Below are 19,174 nucleotides of genomic sequence, written 5' to 3' on the forward strand. Positions count from 1 at the left end.
CCACAAATTATGTTATGTTTCCCACGCTGCTATCGCTTGTCTCACGCGCTCGGCATCGACGCGCCACTCATGAGCACGCGGACTACCCAATTGACCACCAGTGTGAGGCGCACGACAAGTCTAGAGGATGGCGCCACTATCGTCATTAGAAGCGCCATCTCTGTATGACGAACGGCACTTGTTCGCGCAGCTACGGTGCCGTTGGTGACGTTCTCCGCGCACTTTCAAATCATGCAAAATCTAAGTCCACAGGATCCTATCCGTCAATAGGCGGCGAATATTCGGACGGAATTAGGCGGTCTCGGATGTTTCCAGATCAGTCCGCGAGTGGCACCCCGTGACGTGGTCGGAAGTGAATCCCATTGTTGCATAAGTACTACTCGGCATGAACGTCAGCGCTGTTCGACTAGCCTGCTCGAAAATACTGGGCTTCGTGTTTTGGTGAAGGCTTATTTGTCTGCTGATTTCGAATTTTGAGTGCGTGCGCGTAAAGTGGAGGTAATTATGACAAAACACATTGCTCTTCATTTGCGATACTTGTATTCGATAATTATTTATTACAGTTTGAACGCAGAATACGCTCTTACTCAGTACTAACTCGAATAAACCAGCGAGACAAGAGTGATCTCATTCGTTACTTTTATTATTCACGACTATAGCGAATGAAAATTTACGGAGAGTCAAGCAGACCCTCCTTTTGTGGCGGAACTAAACCGCGCGAGAAAGGCAAAAAACACTTCCCGTTGGAAAGAGTGTGCACCTAGCGTCGGCTTGTTCGAAACGCTGCGTAAAATACTCTCTAGGAAACTGCATCTTGTCACGTTTTTCCTTTTTCTCCGCATCTAAACAAGCGTGGGGCATGCTAATGAGGCGTTAAAATGGGTTGCTTTCATTAGCAGCTCAATTATGCGGCATCCTTATGCGCGGCTCCCAAGCGGTTTGTTTCGCCAGAGAGAAAACGTTAGCCAATCAACGAACAACAACATTTTCGGCCACTTTTGCTGTTCTCGGACCCGGCTCTCAACATTACCGCCATCAAAGGTTTAGATTAGCGTGGCTTCTCTGAAAAGGCGCCACTCTGCTTCCATTCTGTGGGAAGACGCGGCAGAGAAGATCTGGTCGTTAGCAGCAGTTCCAACACTGTGAGGTGGCTGGTTGGTTACTATCCCTGGATGATGATTTCCGATGATATCCCCGAATTTTCGGGCAAAATGAATGTTTCTCCTGAAGTCGGCCCAGGACTACTAATCCCACCCACGCCTCTCTCCATCTCTTCACGTCTCTACATCGCCCATAGCAAAAGTTGCTTGGTGCGTCGCCAGAGTTAATGCGGAATCAAAAAAGAAAAAGACACCCTTACTTCTTAAATTCAGTCATCCAATGAATCATTCGTGATTAGATACTCATGTACAAAACCTTAACTGATAAGCCATAAGAAGACATTTTCCCTCTGTTTAAAAGGAGTGAGGGTGCATTTCTCTCTGCGGAGTGTGAAAGATCTCGTGGAAGCAGTGCTTGCTTTTCTTTTCTTTTTTTACAATGTGGAGCCACTCTCGAGAAGAGCATCAACTTGCGCCGTATTTGGGCTCCAAGAAGAAGGGCGTGAAATCGGCGAAGAAAGTCTTTCTCGAGAAACGACTCAATCCACCAGCCTGTGTTTATTATATACGCGATGGTGGTTTGGAAATGCTGTCGCCAGCTGAGGGAATCCACGGCAGATGTTGCACGCCTGGGCGTCTTCAAAGCGGCGACGACGACGACGACGAACATCTAGAAGCCGTACCGGAAACAAAATATAGATTTTATTTTTTACCTCTCCGTCATTGGTGCATTAATTAAACTAGAGGATCTCTCCCGAATTTTCTTTTTCTCTACGCCATTGATGCAGCCGCGTAAGATGACATTTATGACGCGGGGTCCTTAGAAACTGATTAAATATGTCATTAATAATTCTAAGTTTGATGTCGCGTGACAAAAGTGACCGTGAGCAACGCGAGGATGGCCGGTTAATTTTGCCAACTTGAGGGTTCTTTAACGTGCGCTTGATCTCATCACGTCGTCTCATTAATTAATTAATCACCTCGCACGGTGCCTCGTCTTCAGCCACGTGTATGATGCCACCACGTTGTTGGCGTACACGGACGAGTTCCGATCGACAAGCTCGGGATAGGGAGAAAGACGAAAAGCATTTCGTAAAGCGTTTCTCAAATTAAAAAGTAGTTGCTGTAAAACTGCCAAGTTCTAGGATCTAGTAAAGCTAATGGAGAAAAGGTCTGTTCAATGCCTTCCACACGAAGCGTTTCGAAAGGATACAGATTGAAGCTCACGCCCAGCTTGTTCTGAGGGGCAATTTCTTACAAGTTCCACTTGTGTTACTACCACTGCTTTGTACTAACTCGTACTACCACTACCATTTCTTCAGATAACATTATCTCCCAATTTTGATACCGTTGTCTTTTCATCGGCATCGGCATTGATAAAATATTTTATTAACGTCTTGAAAGGCAACCTTGGGCGAACTTCGGTAACAAAAATCGGGACCAAACGCTTTTTTCCCACAAAGCCTGTCTGCTACGCAGGCAAAGCACGCTTTACAGGAAATCCCTTCAACCTCTTCGCGAAGCGCACGGTTAATAGTTGTTTTTATGTATTCCTTCATTTCATTTTTTTTTTTTGTTGTTGTTGCTGCTTTTTCCGAGCATGCCATCGCCCAGAAATACAAAAACGAATAGACAGAAATATATATATATAAAAAGAATTCATCATATTTGGTACTCATCTAATGCTACTACTACGTAGCCACTCTGCTATTGCGTATCAGTACTAAATGTAACTATACATACAGCAATAATAACACGAACCGCAGCGAGTTTGTCTGAAGGATAAGGGGCCCACACGGCGCAACCTTAGTCAATATCGTTCTCCGTCAACACCGGTACCTGCTGTGTACGTTGGAGAACCGTTCTAGTTAAACAGATCGTTACAGGGCAGGGGTAGTGTTAAGGGTTAGTGTTTCGTGGCAGCGGATCCAGCGACGAGTTTCAATTCCTCCCTTTTTTCGGCTAAATCTAATCTAAACCATCATATTCGCGATCTGTTGGCAGGACGGGAAAGACTCGATATTGCTTGCCCAGTAAGATAATGATTTGCCACCTTCGTTAATCGACGGAGTTAATTTTCATTGTTTGCACAATAACCGTGGTTTACCTACGGCGTCCCCGTGTGATCGGATATATACCGAGGACCTAAATGTGGATGAATGGCCGTCCGCCAGGTCGATTGGCCCGTAAAGAGCGCCGGGTAATTTGGTCACCATTTATCTTAATCAGGACCGCATTTTCTCCCCCCTCTGAATCAATCTTTAAAACGGCACCATATTTCTCGCTCAAACTAGTAACGCATATTAGACGCCGCCAAAATCTGTCCCTCCGCTTGGCCTCAAATGGGTTGATCTTGTGCAGAGGCTACACTATAGGAAGAAGTTGCCATTTGTTTATTCCACGTTAGAACCGCAACTGTGACTGTGCATCGTTTAAAGGACTTGGTCCCAAAGTCATACGGGACAAAAATGTGAAAGAGAATTATTTGTGATGAACAACTGAAATATGGCAGTCGTCGAAAAAGCTAGACAGCGGCGAGAATCTCGATTGACGGTCGAGTGCCCTAACCAATTACGCTACGCTGGCATCTACTTGCTTTCCGACGACCTACCAGGGGGCCTCATTCGACTCACTCTCTTCACATTCTCTCCTACATTTCATCTTATACACACACACACATACGACACAAGTGCGAAGCAGCGGCATTTGGTGAACATGTTGGAAGGTAGCGGCCCTGAGGCTGGAACACACAACAGATGATCACAACACAAGCCTCAAGGTGCCTAAGAACACGAACTGAACAGTTCAATTGTTCATGTTCTTAGGCTCCTTGATGCTCGTGTTGTGTTCGTCTGTTGTGTGTTTCAGCCTCAGAACCAAGTTTTGCAACAAGATAGATAATATGACTCATCTGGCACTGACACTGGTATCGTTATCGTTGCCCAGCCCAAGTGGCGCTTTTAGCGTACGCAATAATTTTTTTTTTTGTAGACTTTCTCAAGCGCAACCTAAAACGCGAGCCTCTTTACGCTTGCAGCCTTATCAAGCGGTAGCCACAGTATTCATTTTGTGTACGAAATTAGGTTAATTCGAGAAATGCTAGCTTTGCTCTCAGATATCTTCGTTTGATTTATACTAGACGATGTCCGTTCCATTTACTTATTTCCCGCGGATTTCTCGCAATTAATCGCACATCACGAAGGCGACGCAAGCTACCTTTGGCGCACCCCCAAAACACAAATTGGGGGATGAAGATATGTTTATTTAAAAAGAGAAAAGGAGAAAAAGGAAAGGTAAGCCAGGCAAAGAGCCCGTTTGCTATTTTATCAGAAAAATAAGAAACAAAAAGAACAAAATGGAAAGAGTACAACATCGTGACAGTGCCGCAGGCTAGAAGTCCCACGAATTGGATTTGGAGCATACGCTGTGACGATCCCAAATTTCATTGGAGTACCAAGGCGTTTGCATACCCTATTCGAAAACACTGTATTGTACCCTAGGCCAGCAGCTCGCGGTTGAGGGTGATTATGGAGGCAGGTCGGTTTCACTGAGGAGCCATAAATTAAGACGTCCATTAATTACTCCCACCTGGTTACGGCCGAAATGAATGTCATTTTTCTTCTCTCTCTCGTCTCGCTTTTATACGGGCGACTCAAAAGAGGCCGTTGTTGTCCATCGATAACAACGGCATAAGTCACCGAACGATTGTCCAGATAAAAGAGATAGAGGATGTCAATCCACGCTTTTGTCGCGCGCGGAGCTTATTTTCAAAGTGATCTCGTTCAGTGTTGCTTATCGTGACTCTCTTTTCCCAAGCGTCCAACAACCGTTATTCCTGCACTTTGTCAAATGTCGACACTGGAGGATTTCGAAGCAGCCTGTTGTGATCCGGATTCAACGAAATTTCGTCCGTTTAAAACGATCTCACCGTCGCGACATTATCGCCGTCTTATTGTAGGTTAACTCTAAAATATGAGATTTTTCGGGCCGAGCAAGAAGCTTGGAGCACGACTCCTTTTTTTTTTTTAGGTTACACCGCGAAGTAACTGTAGTTTTAGCAGTGTACAGACGAGGGAAGACGGAGACAGTACAGCAGCAGTAAGGAGAAGCTATTGTGCGTCCTGGGCCGACTTCGAGGGGAACTGTGCCGGCATCCGTCTGGAAAGTCTGCCGGTAAAACCAAGGAAAAACCTCCGACAAAATTGCCTGTACTAGGGTTCGAACACACCACCTCTCAGTTTTCAGCATAAGAGGTGGGTTGAAGCAGGGTAGTTGGTTGAAGCACATACTTGAGGGACGCCGACATGTGGGTTCAAACATAAACCAACCATACCATACCATATATAAATAAGGTATATTGTGAGATATATATATATATATATATATATATATATGGTATAAAATACCATACCAAACCATAAAAGCAGACCTGCAGACTGGCAACTAGCAGAAGTTTAATTAAACTTCTGGTAGTTGCCACTCTGCAGGTCTCCTGTCGTTTATGTTTGATCCCACTTGTCCGCGTCCCTGGCTGCAGTTCCACTCAAGTATGTGTTTCAGCATGAGGCCACGCCGCTGGCAGCAGTCCACTTGTATGAAACTCGTGTAGAGCTTAACACGAAATGACTCCCATTATGAGCTGCTTCTACAAGAAAGACGCCACAAATCTCAGTGCGTGTAAGAAACAAAGTTCTTATATCTCGGAAGACAGACCGGTTAATAGGTCCGATTAGTGGGCCCTAGAGTTAAGCCACCGAGTCCAGACCTCGTGGCGCCTCGTTGGGTATGTCAGGAACAGAGAGAGAGAGATAAAGAGGGTAATCAAACCACCATTGGACCGAAGTCGTTTTGAAAGTGCCGACAAACGTCCGATGCACCCGTAGAAGTATTCGGAAAACGAAAGCCTCGCAGTAAGCGTCGAAAGCACTCGTTTAAATTACCCTTCAATAGTTGCGTCTTCGTTCGTGCACACGTTGAGTTAAAAGCACTCGATGTCGACAAGATCTCACCTACAGATAGGTGCCTTAATGGTTAGAAACGCTTACTGTCAGTTGTTTATGTCTGCATTCAAAATGTCACGCACGATCTCTTGCTTTGAAACTCCTTCAGGAATAGATTATTTCACGCGCTAGTTTTTGTTACGATTGCGTCTTAACGGTGTGAAACTTCCAAATGTGTCAATGGGTATTAATAAACGTTAATTGGATCGCATCGTGAAATTAATTACCATTCAGGAGCTCGTTGTGTTCTCCTTTCCATGATTCATTGACCTCAGTTACTACTACTACTGTATTAACTACTACTATATTAAACTATATTAACTAACTCTAGCGTGTAACTGGTTATCATTATCACGATTAGCGCGTAACCAAACTAAGCTCAGGAGTGGAGGTGTGAATCTTGTAAACCGAGGTCGAAATGCTAACCTCACTCGTGAGCTTGAGGTTCAGTCTAGTAGATAAAATTAGTCTGCGTCACTCTGTGGTAGTAATGAGTTTGTAACTAGTTAGCACTTTCGTTGAAAGTAGCTGTAAGATCTTAAGGAGAAACTTCAAAGTATCTAAGTCACACTAAGTTAAGGAAAGTGGTAGCGTTGGCTATAGTTACGATTCAAAGTGCTAGTGTAACTGAGTAACTACTTTCACAACCGTTTCGAAGCAACCTACATGATTGAGGTCAAAGACGACACGGAGATCACTCGCTTCACTATGAGTCTCGCTAATATTTCTCTCTCTTTTTTTTTTTTTCGACCTCTCGGATGTGCATCGAGTGTTCCTGGAGCGTCTCCCGTGCGAGTGGAACGAAGGTGTTTCGATCACGGGGAGGGACAAATTGATGGAGTGTTCGTCCATTGGGGCTCCAGTGAAGGATCACCGGAGGAGATTTACCAGTTCACCTACTATACATAGAACCCGTTAGAGGAGAATTCGTTTGTCTCCATTTTGACCGCATGCGTTGCAACGAAGCCCCGTCTGAATCTCATCAAGGAAAGCCAATGCCTTGTACGTCATCTACCAGAACGTCGCAGCGGAGTAACCATACATAGCCAGATCCCTTCCTACTTTCCTTCCAGCTGTACACAACTCTCACATAAGCATAGAACCAATTAACGAATTCAAGAAAACCAAACAAAACCTACGATACCGATATAAAACCGATGTAGAATATATTACTTCCGGTAAAAAATTCACACTAGCTACTGGTATCGAAATCATTCTAAACGTTTTATTCTATCCAACTACCATAGCACCAGCAGCATTACATCAGTGAAAGAAGGTCTACCATCACTTCACTGTGCCTTTTTCATAGCACCTATCTCATGCAACACGCCGAAGTGAGTACAGAATTTTTCACTCTGCGTTCTTACATTTCGTCCCGCACTGATCATTGTTGTAAAGTTCACATCCCTTCATTAGCGTTACGCGAATTCTTATTTTAATTTTTTTTTCTTTTTTTTCACGTACAGCAGTTGAGTGGAACCACGTAACACAGTTCGGGTAACTAACCCCGATTTGTTTCGAAAAGCAGTCTCCCAGCTCCTGCTGTCATAAGATTGTGTTTCATTGATTCGATTTTATTTTAAGGGAAAATAAAATGAAGATTTCGGAAGATTGTGTTCGTATTTGATGCTTTCTATAGCGTTCATGATTCTTAAATTTAACCAGATTGCTACAAAAGATATCGAGATTTTTTATGAAGACGCGAGACTTCAGGAGTGCCGTACATGTTGCATTCTCGAGCGTACTGACTGACCTTCTGTAACTTTTTGCGATCTTCTGTTGTGTTACCTATTTTCGTTGTGAAGAGTGCACCACTTTTCAAGCTCTGGTTGTTGGTGGGCATTCATTAATGAATAGGCAAATAAATAAATAGATGCGCAAGTATTATAATTTGTGTAGTCTTGTGCCTCCTTTTGTCCCACTCCCCTCTGTAATGCGCTTGCGATTGAGTGTAATAACAACGAATGAAAACTATAAGAAACACCTTCGCTCTCTGAACGCTCCACCAAATTCTCCTCTTTCTCTTTCACCCTCACCCGCTCGTGCTGAAGACTGGGACGTGGTGGGTTCGAATCTCCTCCACCGGCTGTGAGGTTTCTCCCGGGTTTTCCCAAGACTTTCCAGGCGAATGCCGGCACACTTTCCCCTGAAGTCGGCACAGGACGCGTACTAACCCTCCTCTCCCCTACTCCTTCCTGGTGTCCTCTCTCCATTTGTCCACATCTGTACGCCGCTCATAGCCACAGTTGCTTCGCGGCGCTAACACGGAATCGACCTTTCACCCTCTTTTTCCTCTCTGCGACCGATATATAACTGATCAAGTGCGAGTCGTATTTTATATGCTAGCATCAAGTCCCAAGTTATCCAACCGGACGATGAAGGCAAAGAGTTGCTAACATAATACAAGCAGTGTTGAGGGTAACTCGTTACTGTAACTAAGCTACTTTTTTCGGTAATTTTTAACTTAACTACGTGCTTTTGAGCTCCAGTAACTTCTTGAGGAATGCGTTCCTTTTTTTTTTGGGGGGGGGGGTAAGTTTGTCAAAGTAACTTGAGGAAAGTTTCTTTGCTCGATTCTCGTCTACAAACATCGCGAGCTGCTTCCTCCCTCCCTAGTGAGACGACAGCCACGCGCACGCCGGCGATACGTGCACCGCGCGTCTGACTCCCTCGTTGTTACGCGGTGAACGTTACAAATTCTGTTTTGACCGTACATTGGGAACAACAACAACAACAAATAACTGATGACGATGTAGTGGGATATCCCACTTTATCCCACTGCTTGAGGGGGAGAAAATGGTGAATGATGGTGGTGGTGTACAGTAGGAAGTTCATGTGACGCTCATCACAGCAACGAGCAGTGTATTTATAGTGACACAGGGCACTGTTTATCGTGATTAAAACATGGGGTGGTTTTACGACATGTGCGCAGAGGACTTCAATGACTGCTTTGTGCTCCGTTCAAGATTCTTATTACGAGATCAAAATCCCTCTCTAAAGAAACACGTAAATCTAGGCTTCTTGAGTCAGATCAGATATTGTACGGTATAGCTTTCGTATATCAAAACTATTACTATTATACAACGTCCTGCACTGTCCATTGTGAGATCAAGATCTGAATTAATTATAGAAAGGTCAGTAGCTAAAAAGTGTATGTTAGGTAGGTAGCGAGCAACTTGAAAGTAACTCGGTTACTTTTCCAAAGTAGCTTAGGAATTTCAAGTTCCTTTCCATTACATCTAACTTCGTTAACAACTTCATTACTTTTTTTGCACGGTAACTTAACTGGTAACGCGTTCCTTTTGTGGAGTAACTGCCTCATCGCTGAATACCAGTAGCCTATATTCATCACAGTTCTTTCCTATCTTCCGCGTAATGATGAGCCATATACTTTAGAGCGCGTGTAATGATTAGAAAGAGATTTATCGATTTACGAATGCGCGTCTTATCTGTCCATGTTGACCAATCTATACCTGGCAGAGACGTGCACGTCGCTCTACATGACATATAATGCGCACGAGCCTTACGGTAGTGCGTTCCGGTTAAAGAGTTATATGATTCGATTAATTCGATCATGTATTTGCTGGAGACGAGGTCCAAAGCAATCGTTACTCTCGTGAGAGTGCTCTCTCTCCGTCTCGCATAAAGAAGAGAACAGAGAATATTAAAAGAAATTTGGAATTAAGTTTATAAAAATAAAAAAAAACACGTAATAACCATAATAATAATAGGCACGACGCTATTTGTAAGACACACTAAAAATGCGCATCTAATCTGTTTGTCGAATAAAGACGTACTTTAGAACGTGCTAATATTAATTAAAGGGTTGAAACACATGTACTTTAAAATATTGAGGAATAAATCATTATTTTCCTACGTGTAAAAAAGTTTATGAGATACAAAGACTCCAATGGTATCTTCGCCTAGCGGTACCAATGCTACCAGCCAGAGCGCTCTGAGCTCGAGGTATGCGCTCGTAAACAACTGCCGAAGCTGTTGTCCGAGCACTCCGTTTTGATAGAGCGATGGGGGCTGCCAGTCGAAGATACCACAATAGACTTGGACCGTAAACCAGAACTTTATTTTTAAGATGCTGAATGAACTTCAGTGGAGCGTGGGCCATTCCTATTGGTTCTGGTGAGCACGTGACCTATCCCACGGTCGCGTTATTGGCAGAGGTGTCAGCCGCGGCGTCATGGCGATGGTAATCATTTCTACGCTATGTCGGATATTCCCCTCTATGCTGGAAAACTTGGAATGCATCCATAACCGTCCTTCCGGGTATAACTCCAGGCGTCAGGGCCCCTTTAAAGTACTATATTTACAACTGACAAAATACATTCAAGCCTAAACAACAACAGATATATTGTGTTGTCATTCACCCCCTAATTCGAGCCTAATGTTCAACGGTGACCTTTCTAATTACATTTCTTTGCGCAAGTATCGAGAAAATACAAAACAAATGTCATTGGAAACGCCAATGAAAACCGCATCAGAGCGTGGACGCCCAGAGTTCTCAATTTCCTTATTTTCTACGACAACAAAATTGAGGCAGGCATTGACCAGCATGCAGAGGTCGGTCCAGGACTCACAGTAACTCCTATTGACGTCATCTCTCTACTATGCACGCCTATACACAGTTTAAAGAGCTTCGCCGTGCATGGCTCGACTCCTATTAATAGGTCCTCCTTGCAAAGAGAGAATGTTTGTGGTCATGGTCCACCCTCGCCTTCTGGACCTTTTCTCCTAGTTGTTACCTACAGGCAACAGCAGTTTCTATCGTGTTAAAGGCAGTGTGCGCTTGTCCTCTGTTTTGAGGATCCGGCAGCGATGATTTTCTAGCAAGAAGGTGTGCTGCTTTCTGTACCTTTTCAATTTTGTTTGTTGCGTTTCTTCACCGACGTTTCTTTATGCACAGCGCCGCTTTTGGAACATGCCCGTACGTGGAAGAAAAATCTCCAAAGAAGGAACGCCAATGTAGAGCATAGTTCCCGATTGGGCGGCACTCTTTGCAGGTAGCTAAACATCATTTTCCTTTCATGTTCTCTACCTATATGCTAGAGCCCAAAAGTGTTGCCTTTAAGTAACCTTTCTGTCAGCAATGTTTAAGAATGCCACAGCAAATTATAAATTCTTATTCCCTTCGTATTCTTTTTATTATTAAATTCCTAAATTATATATACTATACATATATATATATATATATCCTTATCTTTTTCCTTTTTTTCGTTTCTTTCCCAGGGAAGCCACAACCTGTCGGGAGGGAAAGGGGGTTGCATTCTGGATATTTGATCCGCGCGCCCTCTGGGTTTGTGCGCCCTCGCGGTGTGTGGAGCGGTCGGGAGCGTCACTCGCATCCCTAGCGCGCTTTGTCGCCGCAGCGCTGCTCGACGCCGCTCTTTTTTCAAACGTTCCAAAATGACCACGGTGTGGACGGCAAGCTTTGTCATCATTTTCGCGCAAGGTAAGCCTCTTTCCGAGATTTTTTTTTTTTTTTCTAACTCGACTCGCGTGTCAAACCATTTGCTCCAGTTTTTTTCGATTCGTTCTCCCTTCGAAAACTTAGCTTTTTGTTTGGTTGCTTATCTTTTGGGCCGATACACGGTACGTCTAGTAGGTATGCAAACCGTCGATTTCAGTGCGTTGTCTAAAGTAGCGCGACAAGATATTTCGCTGGATAACGTCCCTGATCTCTAGGGGCGCTCGAATAAATGGTCGGGGGTTATATAATGATTTGGAAATTTCTTCCTCTCGTCCGGATGTACGATGCGTGTCGGCAATCTTCGAAAGCATCGTCATAAAAAAAATAGTGTCGAGTACCGAATGCATTGCACGACTGTCTGTACGTTTTTTACGATAACTCTAGAAAGGAAATCGTACAGACGACGACGACGACGCGTTTACTTTAATCTACGACCGCTTTGTTTTCTTTCGTTAGTTTTTAATTGTATCTTTGTTGCAGTAATACATTTGCACCCACAAAACGAGCATACAAAGTGAGCGACGTTCTTTGTAAAGTGTCAAGCGGTAATCACGTTGCCGGTACATTTGTACGCAGGATACGCGGGTACACCGAAATTTTCCACCAGTACGGGCCGATTAAGGGCATTCTGCCGACCAACGTGCAATTATATGGATGAGAGCATTCGTCAGTGTACCGTATTTTCCCGCGTGTAGCTGCGCGTTATACCTAGATGGTAAAAAAGGGATGGGAGGAGGCAATACGGATTATCCACCTGTGCGCGTTATACATGGAGTGTTTCACCTGGAAGGTGTTCCCCATTATTTTCATAATGGTACCTAGGTACAAAAAAAAAATATATATATCACATATATTGTCCACGTACCCTTCGGATCTGGCAGGTTCAGAGGCCACCAACTAAATGTGAAACACAGCTAATAGCGTGCACTTTGCCTACCATTACTTCCATCATTTCTCCTTCATTTATTGTTCTGGTTGTTGTTGCCAACCAGCTGCTTAGCGTGCCCAGTGCCTTACGAACAGTCCGACGTCCTAACATTACATATCAGACGTCTTTTCATTAACACCCAAGTATCGGTGGTTTGCTTTTTGGTTCTCCGATATGCGTAGAAATGTCTGTCTTGCGCTGTGTACGTATTGTAACGGTGGGCGAAGAATACATTGAAAGAGCACTGACGCCAACAATTTAGTTACACGCATTAACAGACATGACGGAAGAAAAACGGGTTGACGAGCACAACGAGTACAATGAGTTGTTATAAAAGACGGTTGTACTCGTTGGGTTCGTCTCTCGTTTTGTCTTCCGTCATGTCGGTTAACGGAAGAATACACCGTTTCAATGTGACACGTCGTCTTCCGTACGTTACATACTCATATTGCGTATGATATCGTGTATGTACGTATGCCCTCCATTACGACTGTTCTTTCATATGACCAAATGTGAACTTGCACTTCATGTACAGCCAACCCTCGACATCTGAGTCTTCGTATTATGAGCCACACCTCGTCGAAAAAAAAACATCACCATCGGATTTCTCCCTCAACTTATGAACCCTGAACTTCCGAACGCATTTTGAGGAAGGAACCTAACTGAAGACTGCTGAAAGGTGCTCGCTCGACGTGACTGCGAAGGGAAATGGGTCGTCACGTGATTCCCTGTAAGTGGACGTCTGAGATGGTCTCGTTTGCGGGACACTGCTAGCAGGAACAGTCTCACGGTCCACCTACAACGTTGGTGGGATTGTGGGTAAAGCAACAATCTACCCACGTGTTCTTCCATCAGGATTTCTTCCTTTACTTGTGTCTCATTACTAACTACAAAAAAAAAAAAAGGTGTTCATTTGTGTCAGTCGAGAAGGTATGTCAGTCGTGCCCGCTATCGAAATCATCCTTGGCGGCTCAACAACGACAGAAACTCGCTATCACGCCTCAAAGCTTTTCTAAGGGATACGGTGCTGATGTCCTCAACAGGCTTGCCGTCGTTGGCGTCACGGCTATAGCTGGAAGATGAGAGGATAGGAGGTGATTGGTACTACAAGTCCAAGTGTAAACTAGTTCAAGCTATGAGATGATGTCCAAAGACTTGACACAACACATCATAAGGGTCTCCAAGCTATCCCACGAAAGAAGATTGTGGGCTCTCATATGCGTTTTTCGGAGAAGGTATATGAGCGCTGATCTGGTTCGCAACCTATGGAGCGCTGCCGGGATATTTCTTGGGTGACCCGTCGTAGGTAGATCACCAGCTCCTACATCGCCTGTGGCCACTGTCATCTTTTCTGTCCAGCATTTCCTCATCCGTTTGCACTTGTAGGTAAAGGTGGAGGAACTCCATAGTGAACAAGCTCGGGGTTTTTCACTATTGGTACTCACTATGGGTACACTTCGTACCCTTTCACTCCTTCGTTCATGTAATCGTTCTTCTTCCTAGATGCGAATCTGAAGATATGCTCCTGCTTTCCCAGTGGTCCGTCGAAGGTGGGAGCCGCTATGGGCAGCAGTTTCAAGTTGGGAAAAGTGAAAGTGGAATAGAAATAAGCGAGACGGCGAAAACAACGTTTGAAGAAAATTAAGTGGACGGGCCCAATATGGCATTCAAACGATTTCCGCGCCGTTAGCCCGCCTGGATTGAGTCAACTTTGATACACATATACGAATAACTTCAATGCGCCCGGAGGAAGACTTCCTGCTATGTTCCTTCATTTCACGCGCTTTCGTTGTAACCATTTTTGTAACCATTTTGACAGTGATGACACGACTGAGAGTTGGAGTTCCGAGTGGTACGTCCGCCTGCCGTGAGTGATGTAGAAACTTGGAGACTGAAATGAAAGAGCGGAATAGAAATAACCTGACGTTGGGCTAATTGTAGCTACGTTACGTCAGCGCAGAACAGGGGTTCGTTTGCTAGATAGTCAGCTTCATCATTACCAGCGATTCCAACGAAGAATTCCATTCCGGGAATCCACCGAAAAACCGTCCCATTGCAGGTTCGAGACACAATGGATCACAGTAGATCCTTGATCCGGTGTTATTCCTCCGACGAGTCAGTAAGTATGAACGGCTTTTTTTTTTTTCTTCTACATATCGAAATAACCGGCGCTTCTAAGCAATAGGCGTAGCAGTTTGCACCTGTTGTGCAACAGCGCAAAAGTACTATGTCTGTGGTCACTAAGAGAGTGAGAAGTTTGAAGATAGAGGAAGGATGAAAGCGATTCCAGGTGGCGCTTTGTCCGCCGTCCAATAGAGCCTGATGAATAAGCAAAGAGAGTTGTGTCTCTCTTGAACTTTTGCGGGGCGGCCGATTATCGCGGGCAGCGACTGTGGCGCCCAATCGCGGCCGTTATGTGGGTCAGCGAATAACGGGGTATTACGTGGCTGTCGTCGGCCGACGTGCTTCGGCTGCCGATGCTACCTCATAAAACAAGCTGAGCAAATAGCTGCTCGTAAGAAAAGCCAGAGACGTGGGCGCCGTCATGCTAGTCGATGCCATACACTACAATTACGGCAACAAACCTCGGCCACCATCGCCATATAGGTAGACAGAGAGAAGCGCTAATTTCATTCTCCGAAAGCCCATTCGCAATGTCTTTTTATCGACGAAGGGAAAACAGCGCCAAGCAACTCTATCTACGAGTGGTGTACACAGATGCATACTGGGCCGACTTCGGGAGATAAATGTGCCGTCTGGAAATTGTGCCGGAAGACCCCTAGAAAACCTCAGATAGCACAGCCAATTGCATGATTCCAACATACCGCCTCCCCATATTTAATACGTCCTTGTAGCTGCTACTAATGAGTGGATACACCACAGCAGTTCTGTTTATTTGTTTGTTTGTTTTTAATGGACTAAATACTCACGCAAGCTGCTGAGTCACGACGAAGACAGTGTGGTGCGGAAAGAGAAAAAGCCAGATTGTTTCGCGGTATATGTTTAAAGGGGCATTCCATCCGCTAGTTATGAGATTACCTGATTGAGAGCTAACAACTCTATTTTGGCTTTGGAGAGTGGAGAAGTTCATCCTGGGTGGTTCAGGGAGGAGATTGTGAGCTACGTGCAGCTGCTGCATGCGGAAGTTGATTTAGAAATTCATTCTGCCGTGCGACTGACCAATAAATAAATATAATTCAGAATCCGTTATCGTTATCCACGATATTTTGCGTACAAATTAGGAGCATCACGAGGTATCTTGGGAAAGCAGGGTTTTCGATTTGACTCTTGCGAGCGGAAGAAGTTAATAATAATAATAATAATAATAATAGTGGGCGAGTTTGTTCATCCATCAGCGACTCAACGTCCCGCTCGCAGCAGCATTCCTTCATAAGATAGGTGTCGTTGGATCACCGAAATGTTCAACTTGCCGAACTGTGGAGAACACGATCACGTGCTGGTCACCTGCCGACGCTTGGATTCTAGTCGGCGAACACTGAAGAATGACCTTGCTAATTAAACTTGACAACCGACTTTTTAGTGTTGAGAAGGTACTGTGGAGCTGGCCAAAGCAGCACCAACAACCTGCGATGTGTGCCTTGGCGAACTACCTCAAGGACATACGTGCTGAAATAATCTTTTAAATCATTCACTGCTTTCACACATCAAGCGTCCTGGAACAGCTGGTCGCACCAGTGCGCCCTACGCTTCCTTTTTTTTTTTTCGATTTCTATTCTATTCTATTCTGTGCGAGTATGTGTCACGAGATGAAGTGTGTGCCGAAATATCAGCATAGGACGCACCGTATCTAAATTCCCTCGCGGAAAAAACGGTGTGTCTAAGCAATAGGTACCCTGCCACCAAGTTGTCAGCGTCCTCGGCTGTGTTCGAACCCGTAACCACCGCGTCAGTAAGCGTTTTCCGTTAACTGTCGTTGGACTCACACTTCACGGCTTCACCACTCACTGATTCGGTCCCACAACCTTGGGACCAGTATGCGAGTATAGTCCCTGTATGTTGGTGCTCCAATCACGCTACTAAGAAAAACACTGAACCTTCATGTAACGTAAATTGCAGGGGCTGTGCGAACAGTTAAGCCTCAGCAACAATCTGTCTTCGTGAACGACGCTTTGGTATGTCGGTGTAGTGTGAGTAGTCGCACGTACACCTGACCGACAATCGGAGAGGTGCGGGTTCGTGTCCCATCTCCGGCACACGCTGACCTTTCCTCAACTGCAGTCTTTCGGATTTCATAATTAGTGATAGCGATGGTGATGCGATAAAGTAAAAAAAAATACAAACAGATGAACGAGTTAAAATAATGCAGTTCAACACGTTAGTTCAAAAGTTTCAACCAAGTGAGTGTAACATGTCGCAATCGCTGTGGGCACACACAGCACACCTTCAGCGAGCCATAGAATGTCCATAAGGCCAGTTGTATGTAGAAAATCTTCAAGTGTCCTCAGCGCCTTGTCCGACGACGGAGGATCGAACAGTTTCGCGATGTCGATGGCTCGGGAGTCCACACGAGACAGGCTCGCCTCTAAAACCCCCCGAGTATCAACGTATTTCCGACACCTGAGAAGGATTTGTTCTACATCCCCCGCGCTGCGCTGTACGGTACATTGAGCCGTAGCCTATGTAGGACAGTCCTCGTTTGAACAATCTAAGAGAGTACGCACTCTCCAGTTGTTCAATTATGAATCACCAACTCGCCCATATTTCCTCTGTTATCGACTGAAGCTTCACATTCTGGTACAAGGTTTCGTGTAGCAGACTATACATAGTTCAATCAGGTACACGAAACACCTAAATTTTATTCGTGATTGCTATACGAATGATGCTTCGAGTGATCACTGATCCACGGGGGGCCGCTACGAGGCAGGGTTGAAAAAAAATGGATATTTTATAAAAGATCATCTCCAGTGGACTTTTTTGGAGAAAAAATGGCTATTTTTGTTAATTTTTGGAGAATATAGACAAGCCTAGAAATGTGACACGGAGTAAAAACAAATGTGTTTTTCTGTTCTTGATTGCGGGTGACCTCTCATAGTTTCGGTTTATCAAACTGCCTGTCCCAGTAACACTGAATGGGTTTTCATTGTTTTCGGAGAGGCGGAGTCCCCATGTACGCGCGCGGGTGAATGGTGTAGACGCTGCACGCCTGGATTAGCTGTCGTGCTTCGGTTACAATGCCTCCATGAAGCAGAAGAAAGCCTCTCCATGAATGGGCAGAAGTAGAAGAAAACGGGAAAAAAGTCAAATCCGAAAAGTTAAAAAAGTCAAATTAAAAAGTCACAAAGTTAAAAAAAAAAAGAAGTTGATTGATTGATTGATTTTAAAAGAAAAAAATGGAGATGGTAGTCTCGAGCCACTCGGGACTGGCTACTCCAGTTAATACGGCGCGTACCTGGCCTTTTGTAAACAGCCAACACTACAATCAAATAAAGCGGGAGTTTTCCGTGCGACGTTGAATTAAGATTGTCTTTCACATCGCATCTGGACAAAATCCCTAAAAAATCCGGATTAAACTGTGTGGATAAAATAAATAAAAAATCCACCGGATAAAATTTATGTGGATTAAATCCAAACAACCCTGCTAGAAAGAAATTTGCAAAAGGGCGGAGACAAGGAGAAAGACAACACAGCGAAGATTCTCTTTATACAGCGCAAGTTTAAAGGTACCCTCCTTTTCCCGTACTGCTCCTTACACCGGAAGTCGCTAACCAACTTATTTTCCCCCATCTACATCAGTCACGCGGGTATATTCACAAACGCAAAGACGCTGCACACTTGGCTGTATCTCCAAAGCAACGCGTTCCAAGAGTCTGGGCCCACTAACGGCCGTACCTGATGTAACAGCTTGTTAACAAACCATTTTCCCCGCTTGATCCTCGAGAGATCGAAGCTCGTTGACCGAACACTGCTACGCCTTAATCGCTGCCACTCAATGCAGGACTGGAGGTGGTCACATGATATTCAAAGGGTTGCAGGATCTCGTAGGAACGTTTCTTTTCGGTTGCGAGAAAGATTTATCGAAAAAGCTTCCCTCGAAAACTGCGCCTTTGTTATTGTTATTATTATTATTATTATTATTATTGCAGAATGCAGAATGATCGGCTTTTATTTAGCTATAATAAAGGCAGAATAAGTAGTAGTAGATAATTTCTGCTTTCCTAACGCGTTGCTCAAAGTGGTGCCGATAATAATGAGGATGGGAGAAAAGAGTGGACATCGTTGAAGATGAATCTCTGCCTCCCTCTGAGACAAGGCAGATTACACGACGCAACACGTGAGACTTGCCTGCAAAGCGTGCTCTGCCACACAAACACCACGTGTGTGGGGAAACTTACTTTACGTTGCGGTTGTCTTCACGCCTTAGTCATCTTCAGCGAATATAGTAGAATGGAGTTATAACACTCAGGGTCAAAAAATATGTTTACAAGATTTAAACGCGGAACATCGCGTTAGGTGAAGGATTCCCGAACACTGTAAACCAAACCAGAACCACAATATTTGCAATAACAATAAATGGAGGTACATTCAGACAAAAGTGAACGACTCCACCCACATGGACAACGAGTCTATGCACATCATCATCCTCATCCGTTAACCTCATCATCTATGCACATCATGTGGATAATGGACACACAGGCAAACACGA

At 44.6% G+C, this 19,174-nt stretch overlaps 2 protein-coding genes across 2 annotated transcripts in view; one reads left to right on the forward strand and one right to left on the reverse strand.

The window, feature by feature from the left end:
- The window catches only part of LOC135367370 (uncharacterized), a 149,118-nt gene that overhangs the window by 79,708 nt on the left and 50,236 nt on the right, over window positions 1–19,174 (reverse strand). The gene's annotated exons all lie outside the window — the stretch shown is intronic.
- LOC135366292 (uncharacterized) overlaps window positions 10,834–19,174 on the forward strand; it is a 41,496-nt gene continuing 33,155 nt past the window's right edge. Inside the window, exons 1-3 of the mRNA XM_064598968.1 lie at window positions 10,834–10,949; window positions 11,019–11,115; window positions 11,342–11,564. Coding sequence (XP_064455038.1) covers window positions 11,519–11,564 — 46 coding nt within the window. The 5' untranslated portion in view covers window positions 10,834–10,949; window positions 11,019–11,115; window positions 11,342–11,518. The remainder of the gene's footprint in view (window positions 10,950–11,018; window positions 11,116–11,341; window positions 11,565–19,174) is intronic.

The sequence above is a fragment of the Ornithodoros turicata genome, chromosome 8 (genome assembly GCF_037126465.1).
Source record: "Ornithodoros turicata isolate Travis chromosome 8, ASM3712646v1, whole genome shotgun sequence".
Lineage (NCBI taxonomy): Eukaryota > Metazoa > Arthropoda > Arachnida > Ixodida > Argasidae > Ornithodoros > Ornithodoros turicata.